Here is a 15,711-nt window from a genome sequence, read left to right as displayed (position 1 = left end):
GTTACTCATCCCAATCTCCCTTCCTCCGGTGGGATCTCTTACCCATCCCCCTTCCTGTTGTGGGATCTCTCTTCCCCATCCCACTCCTCCTGTGTGTTCCCTCGTCCCCATCGGCTCTCATCCTCCGAGATCTCTCTTCCCAATCCCTCTTACTCCAGTGGGATCTCTCTTCCCCATCCCCCTTCTTCCTGTGGGATCTCTGTTCCCCACCCCCCTTCCTCCTGTGGGAACTCGTATCCCCATCCCCCTTCCTCCTGTAGGATCTCTCTTCCCCATCTCTTTCTCCCATCCTTAACCCTGCCCTTGCCGCCCCTCTCACGTCAGTAACACTTTTCTAACCATCGAGGAATGAGACAGAATATGTGGAGTTTACAGGGTCACACCGACAGACTAAATTACTGACATTCGGTGAATACCCTGGAGTTGGGCAGTGAGGGACATTGACAGTGATGGGAACTCCGATCAGTGATTTACTGAAGGGTTTAATGTTTCCTGAAATATCTGAGTGAGAGAAATTCCCTCAGACCCACAGTTTGAATCACTTTGTTCATCAATTTGTCTGTTTGTGTTCAGACTTGGAATGAATGAACTGGGAGATTCAGGAGTGAAACTGGTGTCTGCGGCTCTGAGGAACCCGGAGTGTAAAATACAGAAACTGTGGTAAGTACCAGACTGTGGGAGATTGCATTTACAGTCACTGGGTGTCTGACACTGAACATTAATGTGATCAGAAATTGTGTTACTGATAAACACTGGGGATTTGTACCGTGTCCTGTCTCTGTGTGTCATTCACCCTCACTCTCTTTCATCTCCAGGCTGATCGGTGTCGGTCTCACAGATTCTGGTGCCGAGGATCTCGCCTCCGCTCTCAATACGAACCCATCACTGATGGAGCTGGACCTGAGTGGTAATGAACTGGGAGATTCAGGAGTGAAACTGGTGTCTGCGGCTCTGAGGAATCCGGAGTGTAAAATACAGACACTGTGGTAGGTACCAGACTGTGGGAGATTGTGTTTACAGTCACTGAGTGTCTGACACTGAACATTACTATGATCAGTAAATGCGCTACTGATAAACACTGGGGATTTGTATCGTCTCCTGTCTCTCTGTGTCCTTCACCCTCACTCTCTCTCATCTCCAGGTTGGAGAAGGTCGGTCTCACAGATTCTGGTGCCGAGGATCTCGCATCCGCTCTCAGTACAAACCCATCACTGATGGAGCTGAACCTGAATGGTAATGAACTGGGAGATTCAGGAGTGAAACTGGTGTCTGCGGCTCTGAGGAACCCGGAGTGTAAAATACAGAAACTGGGGTAAGTACCAGACTGTGGGAGATTGTGTTTACAGTCACTGGGTGTCTGATACTGAACATTAATGTGATCAGTAGTTGTGTTACTGATAAACACTGGGGATTTGTACCGTCTCCTGTCTCTCTGTGTCCTTCACCTTCACTCTCTCTCATCTCCAGGCTGGACGGTGTCGGTCTAACGGATTCTGGTGCCGAGGATCTCGTCTCCGCTCTCAGCACAAGCCCATCACTGACGAAGCTGAGCCTGGCATTAAATTCGCTGACAGACCGATCTGTCCCCGCTCTCCGCCTCCTCATACTAACCCTCCCGAGTCTGGAGTGGATCAGGTGAGTATTTGTGTTAATGTTAAATGTAATAAAATATCAGCGGATCCGCCGATTTTCTGGTGATATTTGTATGTCAGTGTTGTTGAAACATTAACCCCAGTCCCCTGTTACTGACACTGTTGTGTAATCTGTTTATTTCATCTTTATTCTCCCATCTGTTTCAGTCTGACGGTGAATCAGTTCAGTGAGACCGGAAGGAAGGAACTGAGATCTCTGCAGGAACCCAGAACCGGACTGAGAGTGATCTGTGAACGGCTGAATGTGTGAACATCCCCGTCCTCTTTAATGGCCGCGCGCCGGGTTTAATTCCCAACCGTTCTAACGGAAGTGGATCGAGTATCAGACATTGGGAAAAGCTTACTCCGGGCCGTACCATGACAAAACTCCTGTGTCAGACGCAGAGTAACTCTCCCTCCACACTGTTACATCACATAGTCACAGCGAGAGAATCTGACATCGCACCGTCCATCGCACACTCCCCGGATCAGACACAGGGTGAAGCTCCCTCCGTGTCTCCCATCAATCACCCCTTTGGTCAGACACAGATCCAAACACTCTCCACAAAGAGCCATCAAACATTCCTGTGGTCAGAATCAGAGTGAAGCTTCCTCTGCAACATACCATCGCACGTTCCCAGGGTTAAAACACAGAGTGAAGTTCCATCTGCATCATCACATTACACAATCCCGGGGACAGAAACACACTTCAGCTCCCTCCGCCACCATCTCGCTCCCACAAACCGCTCAGAAACTGAGAGAAACTTCCTCGACACGAACTCATCAAATAGTCTCCCGGTCAGAAACTGAGAGCAGCTACCACCACACCATCCCATCAAACACCCCGGGGTCAGGCACTGAGAGAAGCTCCCTCTGCACCGTCCCATCACACATTCCTGGGGTCAGACACAGGAAAAAAAACGTCTCTGTAGTGTGAGATATATCACTCCCAGGTTAGAAACAGAACGAAGCTCCCTCGATGCAGTCCCTTCACACACTCCCCGGATCAGACACAGAGTGAAGGTACCTGCACACCATCCCATCACACACTCCCAGGGCCAGACACTGAGAACACCTCACCTTACCTCACACTCCCCGGATCGGACGCAGGGTGAATCTTCTACAACACTAGAGGGGCCAGAAACAGAGTGAAGGTCCCTCCACACGGTCCAATCACAAACTTCCGGGATCAGAAACACAGTGAAGCTCGCTCAACACAGTCCCATTACACACTCCCAATGTCAAACACACAGTCAAGCTCCCTCTGCACCATCCCTTCACTCAGTCCCAGGGGCAGACACAGAGTGAAACTCCTTCCACAATGTCCCATCATTCCCATGGTCAGAAAATGAGAGAATCTCCCCCACACCATCATTGCACACAGTCCCAGCGTCAGATATTGAGAGAATTTCCCTCCACACCATTTCACACAGTCCCAGGGTCAGATACTGAGAGAATTTCCCTCCGCACCATCACTGCACACAGACCCAGGGTCAGATATTGAGAAAATTACCCTCCGCACCATCCTTTCACACAGTCCTAGGGTCAGATATTGAGAGAATCTCCATCCGTGCCGCCCTACCTCACACTTCCCGGAGCAGACAGAGGATAATGCTCCCTCGTCATCTTCCCAGTAAACACTACAGGTGTTGGACGCAGAGTGAATCTCCCTCCAGCCCAATTTATTATACACGCTGTGGATCAGAAACAGAATGTAGCTTCCTCAGAACCTTCTCATCACCGACACGCCGGCTCAGACGCAGAGTTCAGCTCCCTCCACACCATCCCATTACAGAATCCCTGGATCAGACAAATGAATCTCCCTCCACACCGTGCCATCACACACTCCCCAGATCAGAGACTGTGTGAAGCTCCCTTCGCACCGTCCTATGACACATGGGTCCCCAACCACCGGACCGCGGACCGGTACCGGTCCGCAGATCATGCGCTACCGGCCCGCGAGGAAACGATATGATTTGGCGATAGGAGTCAGCTGTACCTTTCCTCATTCCCTGTCACGGTCACTGTTTAGCTTGAACGCACATGAGGTTATTACTCTCGCGTCATCCATGTCAGCGCGGGAAGGAGATCAACTCCTCGAGCTTCCAAATGACGGCGGGCTGCAAAGTATGTTTGACATAATATCTCTGCCGGTATTTGGATCAAAGTCAAGGCTGAATATCCTGAGGTAACCATGAAAGCACTGAAAACGATGCTTCCATTTCCAACATATCTCTGCGATGAATGCAATGAAAACTAAATTGTGGAATAGACTGGACGTAAGGAACCCCGTTCGAGTATGGCTGTCTCCTATCACCCCTCGATAGGACCGTCTTGAGCCCAGGACTCCCACTGATTCAGCGATATTGGTGAGTTGCAATGATTTTATATGTTCATACGGGGAAAATATGCGCTGAGTTTTCAATATCCAAACGTTACTTAAAATGTGATGATGCTATTGACTTATATAAGCATATAACAATTACATCACGGAAACAGGCCATCTCTGCCCTCCAAGTCCGTGCCGAACGCTACTCTCACCAAGTCCCACCGACCTGCACTCAGCCCATAACCCTCCATTCCTTTCCTGTCCATATTCCTATCCGATTTAACTTTAAATGATAATATCGAACCTGCCTCTACCACTTCTACTGGAAGTTCGTTCAATACTTACTTCATGCTCCCCTATCCTCACCTGATAATTGACTTATCACTGTATTCATGCGAGGAAAATATGTGCTATGAGTTTAATATTAAATTTGTTAGATAAACCCTTTTAGAAACGAAATTGAGTGTATTAGCCACCTATCACCGATATTCCGGTCGTGATTAACTCTATCCCCCCCCCCCCTGCCCCCGAACAAAATCGACAAAAACGATTTGTAGAAAAATAATCGGCACGCGCACGCATACACAGCTGACGCATGCGCATTGGTGCCCGCGCAATGCTTCATGGTCATTGCAGTCTTTATCGGGGTAAACCCAACGTATTTGTCTGCTACTCTTGTCCGTTGGCAACCCTACCCATGCCCTCCACCCCGAGTCGGCCGGTCCGCAAGAATATTGTCAATATGAAACCGGTCCACAGTACAAAAAAGGTTGGGGACCGCTGCTATAACACACTCCCCGGGTCAGACAGAGTGAGGCTCCCTCCATACCGTCCCATCACACAGTCCCGGGATCAGACACAGAATGAAGCTCCCTCCACTCCGTCCCATCACAGAATCCCAATCACAGGATGAGAGACAGAGAATTCCCTGCACACCATCCCGCGATACACTCCCAGGGTCAGACCTGGAGAAAATCTCACTCCCAGCCGTCCTATTACAAAATTCTTGCATCAGACACAGAGTGAGAATCCCTCCACACCTTCACATCACACGCGCATAGTGTCAGTCATTGAGATAATCTCCCCTTGTACCATCCCATCTCCTGTGACCTGCTCCTTCTTCCAGCTGTCTGTGTATTTAAAGAGAAGGAATAATCAGACCCCTCTTAGGCCTGCAGGATGTTGTAGGGACCGGTGCTTGGAGCCCAGTTATTCCCAAACAGTGTCAACTATTTGGCTGAGGGACCAAATTCAACATTTCCCAGTCTGTTATTGACACAAAATGTATATTTATACATCGTTAATAATACAAAATGTATAGTTATATATTGATCGTGACATAAAATGTATATTTATAACTTTTTAATGATACAAAATGAATAGTTATATGTGGACAATGACACATAATTGTATAATTGATGTTCTGTGTGTTATCTGAATGTACTTGCCTGTGATTCTGCTGCAAGTCAGTGCTTCTCTGTGCCTGTACCTTCCCGTATTGTGCTCTTGTCAATAAATTCAACAGGACCTGAGATAACACAGAGAGATTTGAGCAGAGATGATCATAAGACCATACGACCATAAGACAGAGGCGCAGAATTCGGCCACCCGGCCCATCGAGTCTGCTCCACCATTCAATTATGGCTAATCCTTTTTTTCTCCTCCTCAACCCCAGTCCCCAGCCTTCGCCCCGTAACCTTTGATGCCATGTCCAATCAAGAAACTATCAAACTCTGCCTTAAATACACCCAACGACCTGGCCTCCAGAGCTGCACGTGGCAACAAATTCCACAAAATCACCACCCTTTGTCTGAAGAAAATTCTCCGCTTCTCTGCTTTGAAAGAGCGCCCCTCTATCTTGAGTCTGTGCCCTTTTGTCCTCGTCTCTCCCACCATGGGAAGCATCCTTTCCACATTTACTCTGTCTAGGCCTTTCAACATTTGAATGGTTTCAATGAGACCCCCCTTCATCCTTTTGAATTCCAGCGAGTACAGACCCAAAGCCATTAAACGTTCGTTATATGATAACCCTTTCTTTCCTGGAATCCTCCTTGTGAACCTTCTCTGGACCATCTCCTTGGTACCTCGGTAGGTCAAATGTAAAGGGACAGTACACTCTGTTACGTTCTCCGTAACGGGTTAAAGAACCAGTAGAAATGGAAAACACCTGGAGTCTGGTATTGCTGTTAACTAAAGCTATTTTATCAGCAACTACGCAATACAGTACTATAAAATCAGATACATCAATCAGGTTAGCAAAGTTCATGCATATATAAGTGTGGAAATATAAAAAAGCCAAGCTTCTTCAAGCTTAGGAGGTGATGGATACAGTTTTACGATGATAGGTAAATGAAGTCAGTTCAGTTCGTGTTATTGAGTTGAGTACTCTTGGAGAGAGAGAGGTGTCGTGGTCGTCCGTGTAAGCCGATGCCGTATCTTCAAGCTGTCCTCCAAAATCCGTCTAAAGTCACCGAATGTGACCACATAAAAGGGAACCGTCTTCAGTGATAAAGTTACCTACCCAGGCGAGGGTTGGACACACTGACAACTTTCCCCTAGTCACCCCTTTGCACACTGCAAGAGCCACTGATCGATTCTCCCGATCGATCCTCCAAAACCCACCCTTCTGTGGGCACACAAAACTCGTCCAGTGTCCGAATGTGTGTGTGTCTGTCTAACAACCAGCTGCCCTTGTATTTATCCAAGCATGCTGAGCACCAACTGTCCATCAAATAACACCACCCTCAGTCACCATGGCGACTCACGAGCTGCTCGTTGCTCTCTCTCTCTCTCCGAATCAGTTGCCCCTCTCTCTCTTGTTAAGAGATAACTCAGGATATCGTCACAACTGTCATATGCAAGACACTGAGCCATGTTGATGAGCAGGCGGATATTGGAGTCCAAGTTCACAGCCCCCTGAATGTGGTTACAGAGATTGACAGGGTGGTTCAGAAGGCAAATGGCATGGTTGACTTTACTAGTCGAGACACTGAGTTAAAAGACCAGGAAGTTGCGTTGCATCTTTATAAAACTCTATAGCAGTGTGTACAATTAATTCAGTGTCTGTGTGTTGTTGCAGCGGCCATAGTCTGAACGGACAGAGTAAGAGTGGTGATCTTGAGGCTTTATCTCTTCGAGGCTTCAGCGAAGAGAAACTTCAGTCAGTGAAAGAAAAATAAATAAAATCTCGCGATAAACTACATCTGCTCAGTGAGGACAGCAGAGATGCCAGGCAGGACAGATCACGCACTCCCAGGTCAGAAACAGAGTGAATGTCCCTCGATGCAGTCCCTTCATGCACTCCTGGATCAGACACAGAGTGAATACTCTCCCAGAGTCAGATATTAAGAAAATCTAACTCCGATTTGTCCCATTGTAAAATTCCTGTGTCAGACACAGAGTAAAGCTCCCTCCACACCATCCCATCACATACTCCCGGGATCAATAACAGAGTGAAACTCGCTCAACACAGTCCAATTACACACTCCCTGGATCAGACACACAGTGAAGCACCATCGCATCGTTCTATCACACACTTCCCAGATCTGTCAAAGTGTGAAGCTTACTTCACACCGTCCCGTCACAGACTCCCCGGATCAGACAGAAAATGATTCAAAATGTTTCTGTGTCAAAATTTCCGTCCACAGCGTCCCATCACACAGTCCACGGATCAAATATAGAGTGAAGCGCCGTTTAACCGAGGGAGGCGAAGATGGCGGCGCGACGGCAGCACGCGTGGCCTCTCCGGTGAATGAATTATATCTGTAATCTGTCAAGGAGGGGACCGTGCACAATTCAGTTTTGATGGAGACGCACGTGAGAGTAGGGAGGAACATTTAAAAAACTTCAGAAATGCCCGCTTCGCTGCCGCTGCTACTGTGTGGTACCTGGAATCTCCGGAGCAGAAGGCCCCGAAATCCTTGGCTTTGCATGCTTCAGCGGCCCAGGTGAGGTCGAAGTCGCTTGGCAGAGGATGGCGCTCGGGAGGCTGTATCGGAGTGGCTGGTCAGAGGCTCGAAGTTCCCGGACGGACGGACTGAGTGTCGACTGTGGTCGGCTGCTTCCAAGGCATCGGCAAGCCTCCCTTTGCCGCCTGCTATCGGGGACTGGGGAGTCAATCGACTCGGGGACTTTGAGACTATTTTTACCGTGCCCATGGTTTGTTCTTCATCAAATTATGGTATTGGTTTACACTGCTGTAACTATTTGTTCTAGTTATGTGGTTCTGTCAGTGTTAGTCTTTGGTTTGTCCTGTTTTCTGTGATATCACTCCGGAGAAACATTGTATCATTTCTTAATGCATATTTGCATTTCTAAGTGACAATAAAAGAGGAATGAGTGTTCTCATAATCTAATCTAACCCGTCTCATCACACACTCCGAGTATCAGTCACAACGTGCAGCTCCCTCCACACTGTCGGATCAAGCACTCACAGGGTCAGACACCGAGAATGCCCTCCACACCATCCCGTGATACACTCCCAGGGTCAGACATTGAGAATATCTCACTCCGGCCTCTGCCATTACAAAATTCCTGTGTCAGACACAGAGCGAGCCTCCTTCCACAACGTCACATCACACAGTCACAGGGTCAGACTTTGAGCGAATCTCACTCCGGTCTGACACTTACAAAATTTCTGTGTCAGACATAGACTGTAGCTCCCTCCACAACATCCCATCACACAGTTCCCCGATTGTACACGGAGATAATCGCCTTCCACGCCACGCAACCTCCATTCACTGAATCAGACACGACGTTAACCTCCCTCCGCACTGTCCCATCAAACACTCCCTGGATCAGACACAGAGTGAAGCTCCCTACACACCGTCCCATCACTAAATTACTGTGTCAGACACAGAGTGAGGCTTCCTGCACACCGTCACATCACATACCCACAGGGTCAGACATACAAAGAATCTCACACCGCACCACCCTACCTCACACTCTGCGGATCAGACACAGGGTAAAGTTCCCTCTCCACTGTCCCACCACACATTCCCAGATCAGACACAGTGTGAAGCTCCCTCCCCACTATCCCATCACACATTCCCAGGGTCAAACACACAGTGAAGCTCCGTCTGCACTATCGGATCACACATTCACAGGGACAGACACAAAGCGAAGCTCCCTCCACATCGACCCATCAGACACAGAGAAAAGCTCCCTCCACACCGTCACATCACACACTTTCCGGATCTAGCACAGAATGTAGCTCCCTCCACATCGTCTCTTCACACACTGTACAGATCAGACACAGAGAGAAGTTCCCTCCGCACTGTCCCATCACACTCCCAAGTGAGACACAGAGTAAAGCTCCCTTGACACAATCCAATCACACACGCCCCGGATCAGAAGCAGACAGACACAGATTTAAGATCCCTCCACACGGTCCCATCATACACTTCCAGGCTCATACACAGAGTGAACCTCACTCCACACCATCCCATCACACACTCCCCAGATCAGACACAGACTGAAGCTCCCTCCAAACCGATGGATCATGCAATCACAGGGTGAGAGCCAGTGAATTTCCTGCACACCATTCCACGATACACTCCCAGAGTCAGACCTTGAGAAAATCTCACTCCGGACCGTCCCGTTATAAAATTTTTGTGTCAGGCACAGAGTGAGGATCCCTCCACAGCCTCACATCACACACGCACAGTGCCAGTCATGGAGATAATCTCCTTCTGCACCATCCCATCTCCTGTGGCCTGCTCCTTTCTCCTGTTGTCTGTGTGTTTAAAGAAAAGGAATAATCAGGGCCTTCTTCGATCTGCAGGATGTCCCAGTGGTTGTTGTAGGGACCGGTGTTTGGAGCCCAGTTGTTCCCAAACTGTGTCAAGTATTAAGCTGAGGGGCCTAATTCAACATTTCCAAGTCTGTTATTGACACAAAATGTATATTAATATATTAATCATAACACAAATATATTTATATATTGATTACGACACAAATGTATATTTATCTATTGTAAATTATGTAAAACCTATATTCGCATATTGTTACTGACATGTGTTGCCGCTCATCCCCTGTTGTTCTGGTCCTATTAACAGGATGTGTAAAACATATTTCTATATTGTTACTGACAGAGAATTGTATAATTTATGCTCCGTGTGTTATCTGAATCTACTTGCCTGTGATACCACTGCAGGTCAGTGTTTCTCGTAACTGTGCCTTCCCGAACTTGCGCACTTGGCAACAAATTCAACAGGACCTGAGAAAACTCAGTGAGCTTTGAGCAGTAATGATCATAAGACCATAAGACAATAAGATCATAAGACATAGGAGCAGAATTAGGCAACCCGGCCCATCGTGTCTGCTCCACCTTTCAATCACGGCTTAACTTTTTTTGCTCTCCTGCTCAACCCCAGTTCCCAGGCTTCTCCCCGTAACCTTTCATGCCATGACCAATCAAGAGCCTATCAACCTCTGCCTTAAATACACCCAATGACTAGCTGCATGAGACAACAAATTCCATCAATTCACCACCCTTTGGCTAAAGAAATCTATCCGCAACTCTGTTTTAAAAAGGCTCCCCTCTAACCTGAGTCTATGCCCTTTTGACCGAGACTCTCCCACCATGTGAAACATTCTTTCCACATCTACTCTGTCTAGGTCTTTCAACATTCGAATGGTTTCAATGAGATCCCCCTCATCCTTCTGAATTCCAGCGAGTACAGACCCAGAGCTATCAAATGTTCATCGTGTGATAACCCTTTTGTTCCTGGAATCATCCATGTGAACCTGCTCTGGACTCTCCCCTTGGCACCACGGTAGGTCAAATGTAAAGAGATGGTACACTGTTAAATACAAGACCCATAACAGTGTTGATGATCAGAGGGATATTGGAGTCCAAGTTCACAGATCCCTGAATGCGGCTACGGAGGTTGACAGGGTGGTTCAGAAGGCAAATTCCATGGCTACGTTTATTAGTCGAGGCACTGAGTTAAAAAGCCAGGAAGTTACGTTACAACTTTATAAAACTCTATAGCAGTCTGTACAATTAATTCAGTGTCTGTGTATTGCCGCAGTGGCCATAGTCTGAGTGGACAGAGTGAGATGGTGATCTTGAGGTTTTAGCTCTTCGAGGCTTCAGCAAGGAGAAACTTCAGTCAGGGAAATAAAAGAGATAAATACATAATTAAAATCTCGTGGTAAACTACATCTGCTCAGTTAGGACAGCGGAGATGCCAGGCAGGACAGTTGAATGCTCCTCTTTAGGGATGCGGGTAGGCAGGGAGACCTCCAGCGTCCCTGACCACCACAACTGCGAGAGATGCATCCAGCTGCAGCTTCTAACAAACCGCGTTAAGGTGTTGGAGCTAGAACGGGATGAACTCCGGATCATTCGGGAGGCTGAGGGGTAATAGATAGGACACATAGAGAGGTAGTTACACCCAAGGTGCAGGACACAGGAGACTGTGTGACCATCAGGAAGGGGAAAGGGGTTAGGGAGCCAGTGCAGAGTATCCCTGTGCACAACCCCCTCACCACTTTGGATGCTGTTGTGGGGTGGGGACCGAACAGAGAAAAGTCACAGTATTGCAGATTCCTGCATATCAACCACTGATGAAACTAGTGAACCGAGTTCAGAGGGAGATAAAGTCCTGACCACAGGAAAGGACCTCAGCATTTCAGGACTGCTTTGAAAACACGGACTGGATCATCTTCCGAGAGGCGGCTGCCTTTTACTGCCACACTAAATCATTGAATATGCGAGGCCTCTGATGTGCATTGAGAACGTCGCCATTCTTAACAGTATCTACGTGAGAACAAATCTTGACTGATGGCTGGCGAACAGAAGTCGGAGCACGGTTGAGAGATCGGGATGCTGCCGTCATATCGGCGGAGTAAGACAGCTCTCAGGTCTTTACTGCTCAGTTTGATACACAGAACGACGTTCCGGGAACGAAGGCCCCGCACACACCCAAGAAGGCACGCTGGCCTGTTGATATGAAATGGGGTGAAGAGCAATGGGAGTGGCGGGGGTCGGGTGAAGGAATGGGGAATGGGGATCACGGTCAGATCAACCAGCTCCTTACTGAACAACTGCTGCTGCGTGTTCACATATTTTTATTCATATGTTCACATGAAATGTTTAGATTGGTATCGTTCAGCACAGACAAGGTGGGACAAAGTACATTTCCTGTGTGTATCCTTCTATGTTCAGTGATACTGACGAATTAAGTTAATATTTGCCTTCATCTTTCTTTATAATGAAGTTTTAAATAGTAGAGCAGAAAAATGAATTATGCCACATTCATGGAAATATATCAAAGTTCCCAAATTGTGTGAAATATTATCTCAAGTCAAGCGTGGGAATCGAAACTCTTTGGAGTCGCGGTGGAGGAGACGCGCTCGCTGAATTGGGTGACTCTAAGGCCAGAGGGCCCAGCCTCGGGATAGAGGGGCGTCCTTCTAGAACGGAGACGAGGAGTAAATTCTTCAAGCAGAGGATGCTGAGTCTAGGAATTTGTTGCCTCAAGTAGTTGTAGAGGCCGTCTTTATGTGTATTTAGGGCCCAGGCTGATAGATTCCTGATTGATCCGGGCTTGAAGGGATACAGGGAGAAGGCCGAGGAATGGGACTGAGAGGAAAATTGTGTCTTCTACAGTGAAGTGGCGAAGCAAAGCCAATAGGCATAAAAGCCCAATTACTCTCCTATATCTCATAGTCTTATGGTCCTGATATAGGTGAAACATAGACAGGAATGCGGATGTTGTGGCAGCAGGCAAAAAAACCATAGAAAACATAGAAAAACATCGAAAATGGGTGCAGGAGTAGGCCATTCGGCCCTTCGAGCCTGCACCGCCATTCAGTATGATCATGGCTGATCATCCAACTCAGAACTCTGTACCAGCCTTCCCTCCATACCCCCTGATCCCATTAGCCACAAGGGCCATATCTAACTCCCTCTTAAATATAGCCAATGAACTGGCCTCACAGTTTCCTGTGTCAGAGAATTCCACAGATTCACCACTCTCTGTGTGAAGAAGTTTTTCCTCATCTCGGTCCTAAAAGGCTTCCCCTTTATCCTCAAACTGTGACCCCTCGTTCCGGACTTTCCCAAAATCGGGAACAATCTTCCTGCATCTAGCCTGTCGAATCCCTTTAGGATTTTATACGTTTCAATAAGATCCCCCCCCCCCCCCACCAATCTTCTAAATTCCAACGAGTATAAGCCTAGTTCATCCAGTCTTTCATCATATGAAACTCCTGCCATCCCAGGAATCAATCTAGTGAACCATCTTTTTACTCCCTCTATGGCAAGGATGTCTTTCCTCAAATTAGGGGACCAAAACTGCACACAATACTCCAGGTGTGGTCTCACCAAGGCCTTGTACAACTGCAGTAGTACCTCCCTGCTCCTGTACTCGAATCCTCTCGCTATAAATGCCAGCATACCATTCGCCTTTTTCACCGCCTGCTGTACCTGCATGCCCACTTTCAATGACTGGTGTATAATGACACCCAGGTCTCGTTGCACCTCCCCTTTTCCTAATCGGCCACCATTCAGATAATAATCTGTTTTCCTATTTTTGCCACCAAAGTGGATAACTTCACATTTATCCACATTAAATTGCATCTGCCAGGTATTTGCCCACTCACCCAACCTATCCAAGTCACCCTGCATCCTCTTAGCATCCTCCTCACAGCTAACACTGCCGCCCGGCTTCGTGTCATCCGCAAACTTGGAGATGCTGCATTTAATTCCCTCATCCAAGTCATTAATATATATTGTAAACAATTGGGGCCCCAGCACTGAGCCTTGCGGTACCCCACTAGTCACTGCCTGCCATTCTGAAAAGGTCCCGTTTATTCCCACTCTTTGCTTCCTGTCTGCCAACCAATTCTCTATCCACATCAATACCTTACCCCCAATACGGTGTGCATTAAGTTTGCACACTAATTTCCTGTGTGGGACCTTGTCAAAAGCCTTTTGAAAATCCAAATATACCACATCCACTGGTTCTCCCCTATCCACTCGACTAGTTACATCCTCAAAAAATTCTATGAGTTTCGTCAGACATGATGTTCCTTTCACAAATCCATGCTGACTTTGTCCGATGATTTCACCGCTTTCCAAATGTGCTGTTATCACATCTTTGATAACTGACTCTAGCATTTTCCCCACCACCGATGTTAGGCTAACCGGTCTATAATACTCCAGTTTCTCTCTCCCTCCTTTTTTTAAAAAGTGGGGTTACATTAGCCACCCTTCAATCCTCAGGAACTAGTCCAGAATCTAAAGGGTAAAGGTTAATACACAGAATAAGTTACAATTAGTGCTATAGATTATTGTTAAGAAATATTCTAATTCCCTGACCGGGAAGCGAACCCCGTCCGCGGTCGTGAGAGCGCCGAATCCTAACCACTACATCACCAGGAAAACTACGGAAGCATTGTACACAACTATAGGTAACCAGCGAATGAGCAAATATTAAATAACATATATCCATAAATTATACTAATGAACAAATAAGTGATAAATATTGCGTTTTTGAGCTGTACCGTCATTGGACGTTTGCTATCGGCTGTGGAATCGATTAAGTGATAGAGTGAGCGATGTTACCCACTCCGGTTCAGTTTCCTGATGGTTGAGAGGGAATCAGTGTTCGTGCCCCAGTTGTGGGCATCTTAACCTTTTAGTTCCCTCACCACCACCACCCACCGCCACCAGATGGCAGCAGCGAGAGGAGAGCACGACCTGGATGGTCGGGGACCTAAGTGATTGATGCTGTTTCCTGCATCAGCGCTCCCTGTAGATGTACTGTTGGTTGTGATGAAATAGCCCATATAATTATGATTATGATTATGAGGACGCAGCCCCCTTTTTATTATTATTTAGTAATACATGGATTAAGGAATGATACAATGTTTTCCAAGAATGATATCAAGAAAACACACGACAAACCGGCTTAAAAACTAACAAAAAACACATAATTATAACATATAATTACAACAGTGCAAACAATGCTGTAATTTGATAAGAACGGACCATGGAACAGTAAAAGTCTGAAAGTCTCTCGAAAGTCCCATCATCTCACGCAGACGGTGAACCTCCAGCGCCGCCAACTTGCCGATGCAGCATCCTGGAAGCATCCGACCACAGTCCGACTCCGAATCCGTCCGAAAACTCCGAGTCTCCGACGACCTCTTCGACACCGAGCACCGACCACCATCTCTGCCGAGCGCTTCGATCCCGGCCCCGGCAACAGTCGATAAGCAAATCCGAGGTTTTGGAGCCTTCGTCTCTGGAGATTCTCGATCGCACAGCAGCAGCGGCAGCGAAGCAGGCATTTCAGAAGTTACTGCAGGTGTTCCTCTGCGCTTCTCACGTCTGTCTCCATCAAATCCGGATTGTGCAAGGCCCCCTAGTTACACATAATCGATATTCTTCTCCTCCCTCTACTACACTACTGTATGTGCACTTTTGCGTTTAAAGGCATTGACGATTCTATACCAGGTCGCGATGCAATTGCAAATACACTCATCACTGCACCTCCATAGAAGGCTGTCGAACCATGAGATGAAATGCCTAAACTTCGTAAACATCTGAGAAAGTAGAGAAGCTGTCGTGCCTTCTTTCTAAAGACACCTATGTGCTAGACCCAGGACATATCTTCTGATACGATAACTCCATAGAATTCAAAGTTACTGACCCTCTCTATTTCTGATACCCGAATGAGGAGTATTTGACGGACCTCCGGTCACCCTTTTCTGTAGTCAATAATCAGCTCTTTACTT

At 47.3% G+C, this 15,711-nt stretch overlaps 1 protein-coding gene across 4 annotated transcripts in view; it reads left to right on the top strand.

The window, feature by feature from the left end:
- LOC140208697 (NACHT, LRR and PYD domains-containing protein 3-like) overlaps positions 1-10,023 on the top strand; it is a 41,298-nt gene extending 31,275 nt beyond the window's left edge. For all 4 annotated transcript variants that reach the window (XM_072277570.1, XM_072277569.1, XM_072277568.1 and 1 more), the window contains 6 exons: positions 574-660; positions 816-986; positions 1,142-1,312; positions 1,468-1,635; positions 1,800-4,000; positions 7,608-10,023. In XM_072277570.1, the coding sequence (XP_072133671.1) occupies positions 574-660; positions 816-986; positions 1,142-1,312; positions 1,468-1,635; positions 1,800-1,902 (700 nt within the window). In that variant the 3' untranslated portion in view covers positions 1,903-4,000; positions 7,608-10,023. The remainder of the gene's footprint in view (positions 1-573; positions 661-815; positions 987-1,141; positions 1,313-1,467; positions 1,636-1,799; positions 4,001-7,607) is intronic.
- The last annotated feature ends 5,688 nt before the right edge of the window (positions 10,024-15,711 follow it).

Source organism: Mobula birostris, chromosome 13 (assembly GCF_030028105.1).
Source record: "Mobula birostris isolate sMobBir1 chromosome 13, sMobBir1.hap1, whole genome shotgun sequence".
Lineage (NCBI taxonomy): Eukaryota > Metazoa > Chordata > Chondrichthyes > Myliobatiformes > Myliobatidae > Mobula > Mobula birostris.
The sequence above is the reverse complement of the archived record's forward strand: the minus strand, read 5'-3'. Positions and strand labels throughout refer to the sequence as shown.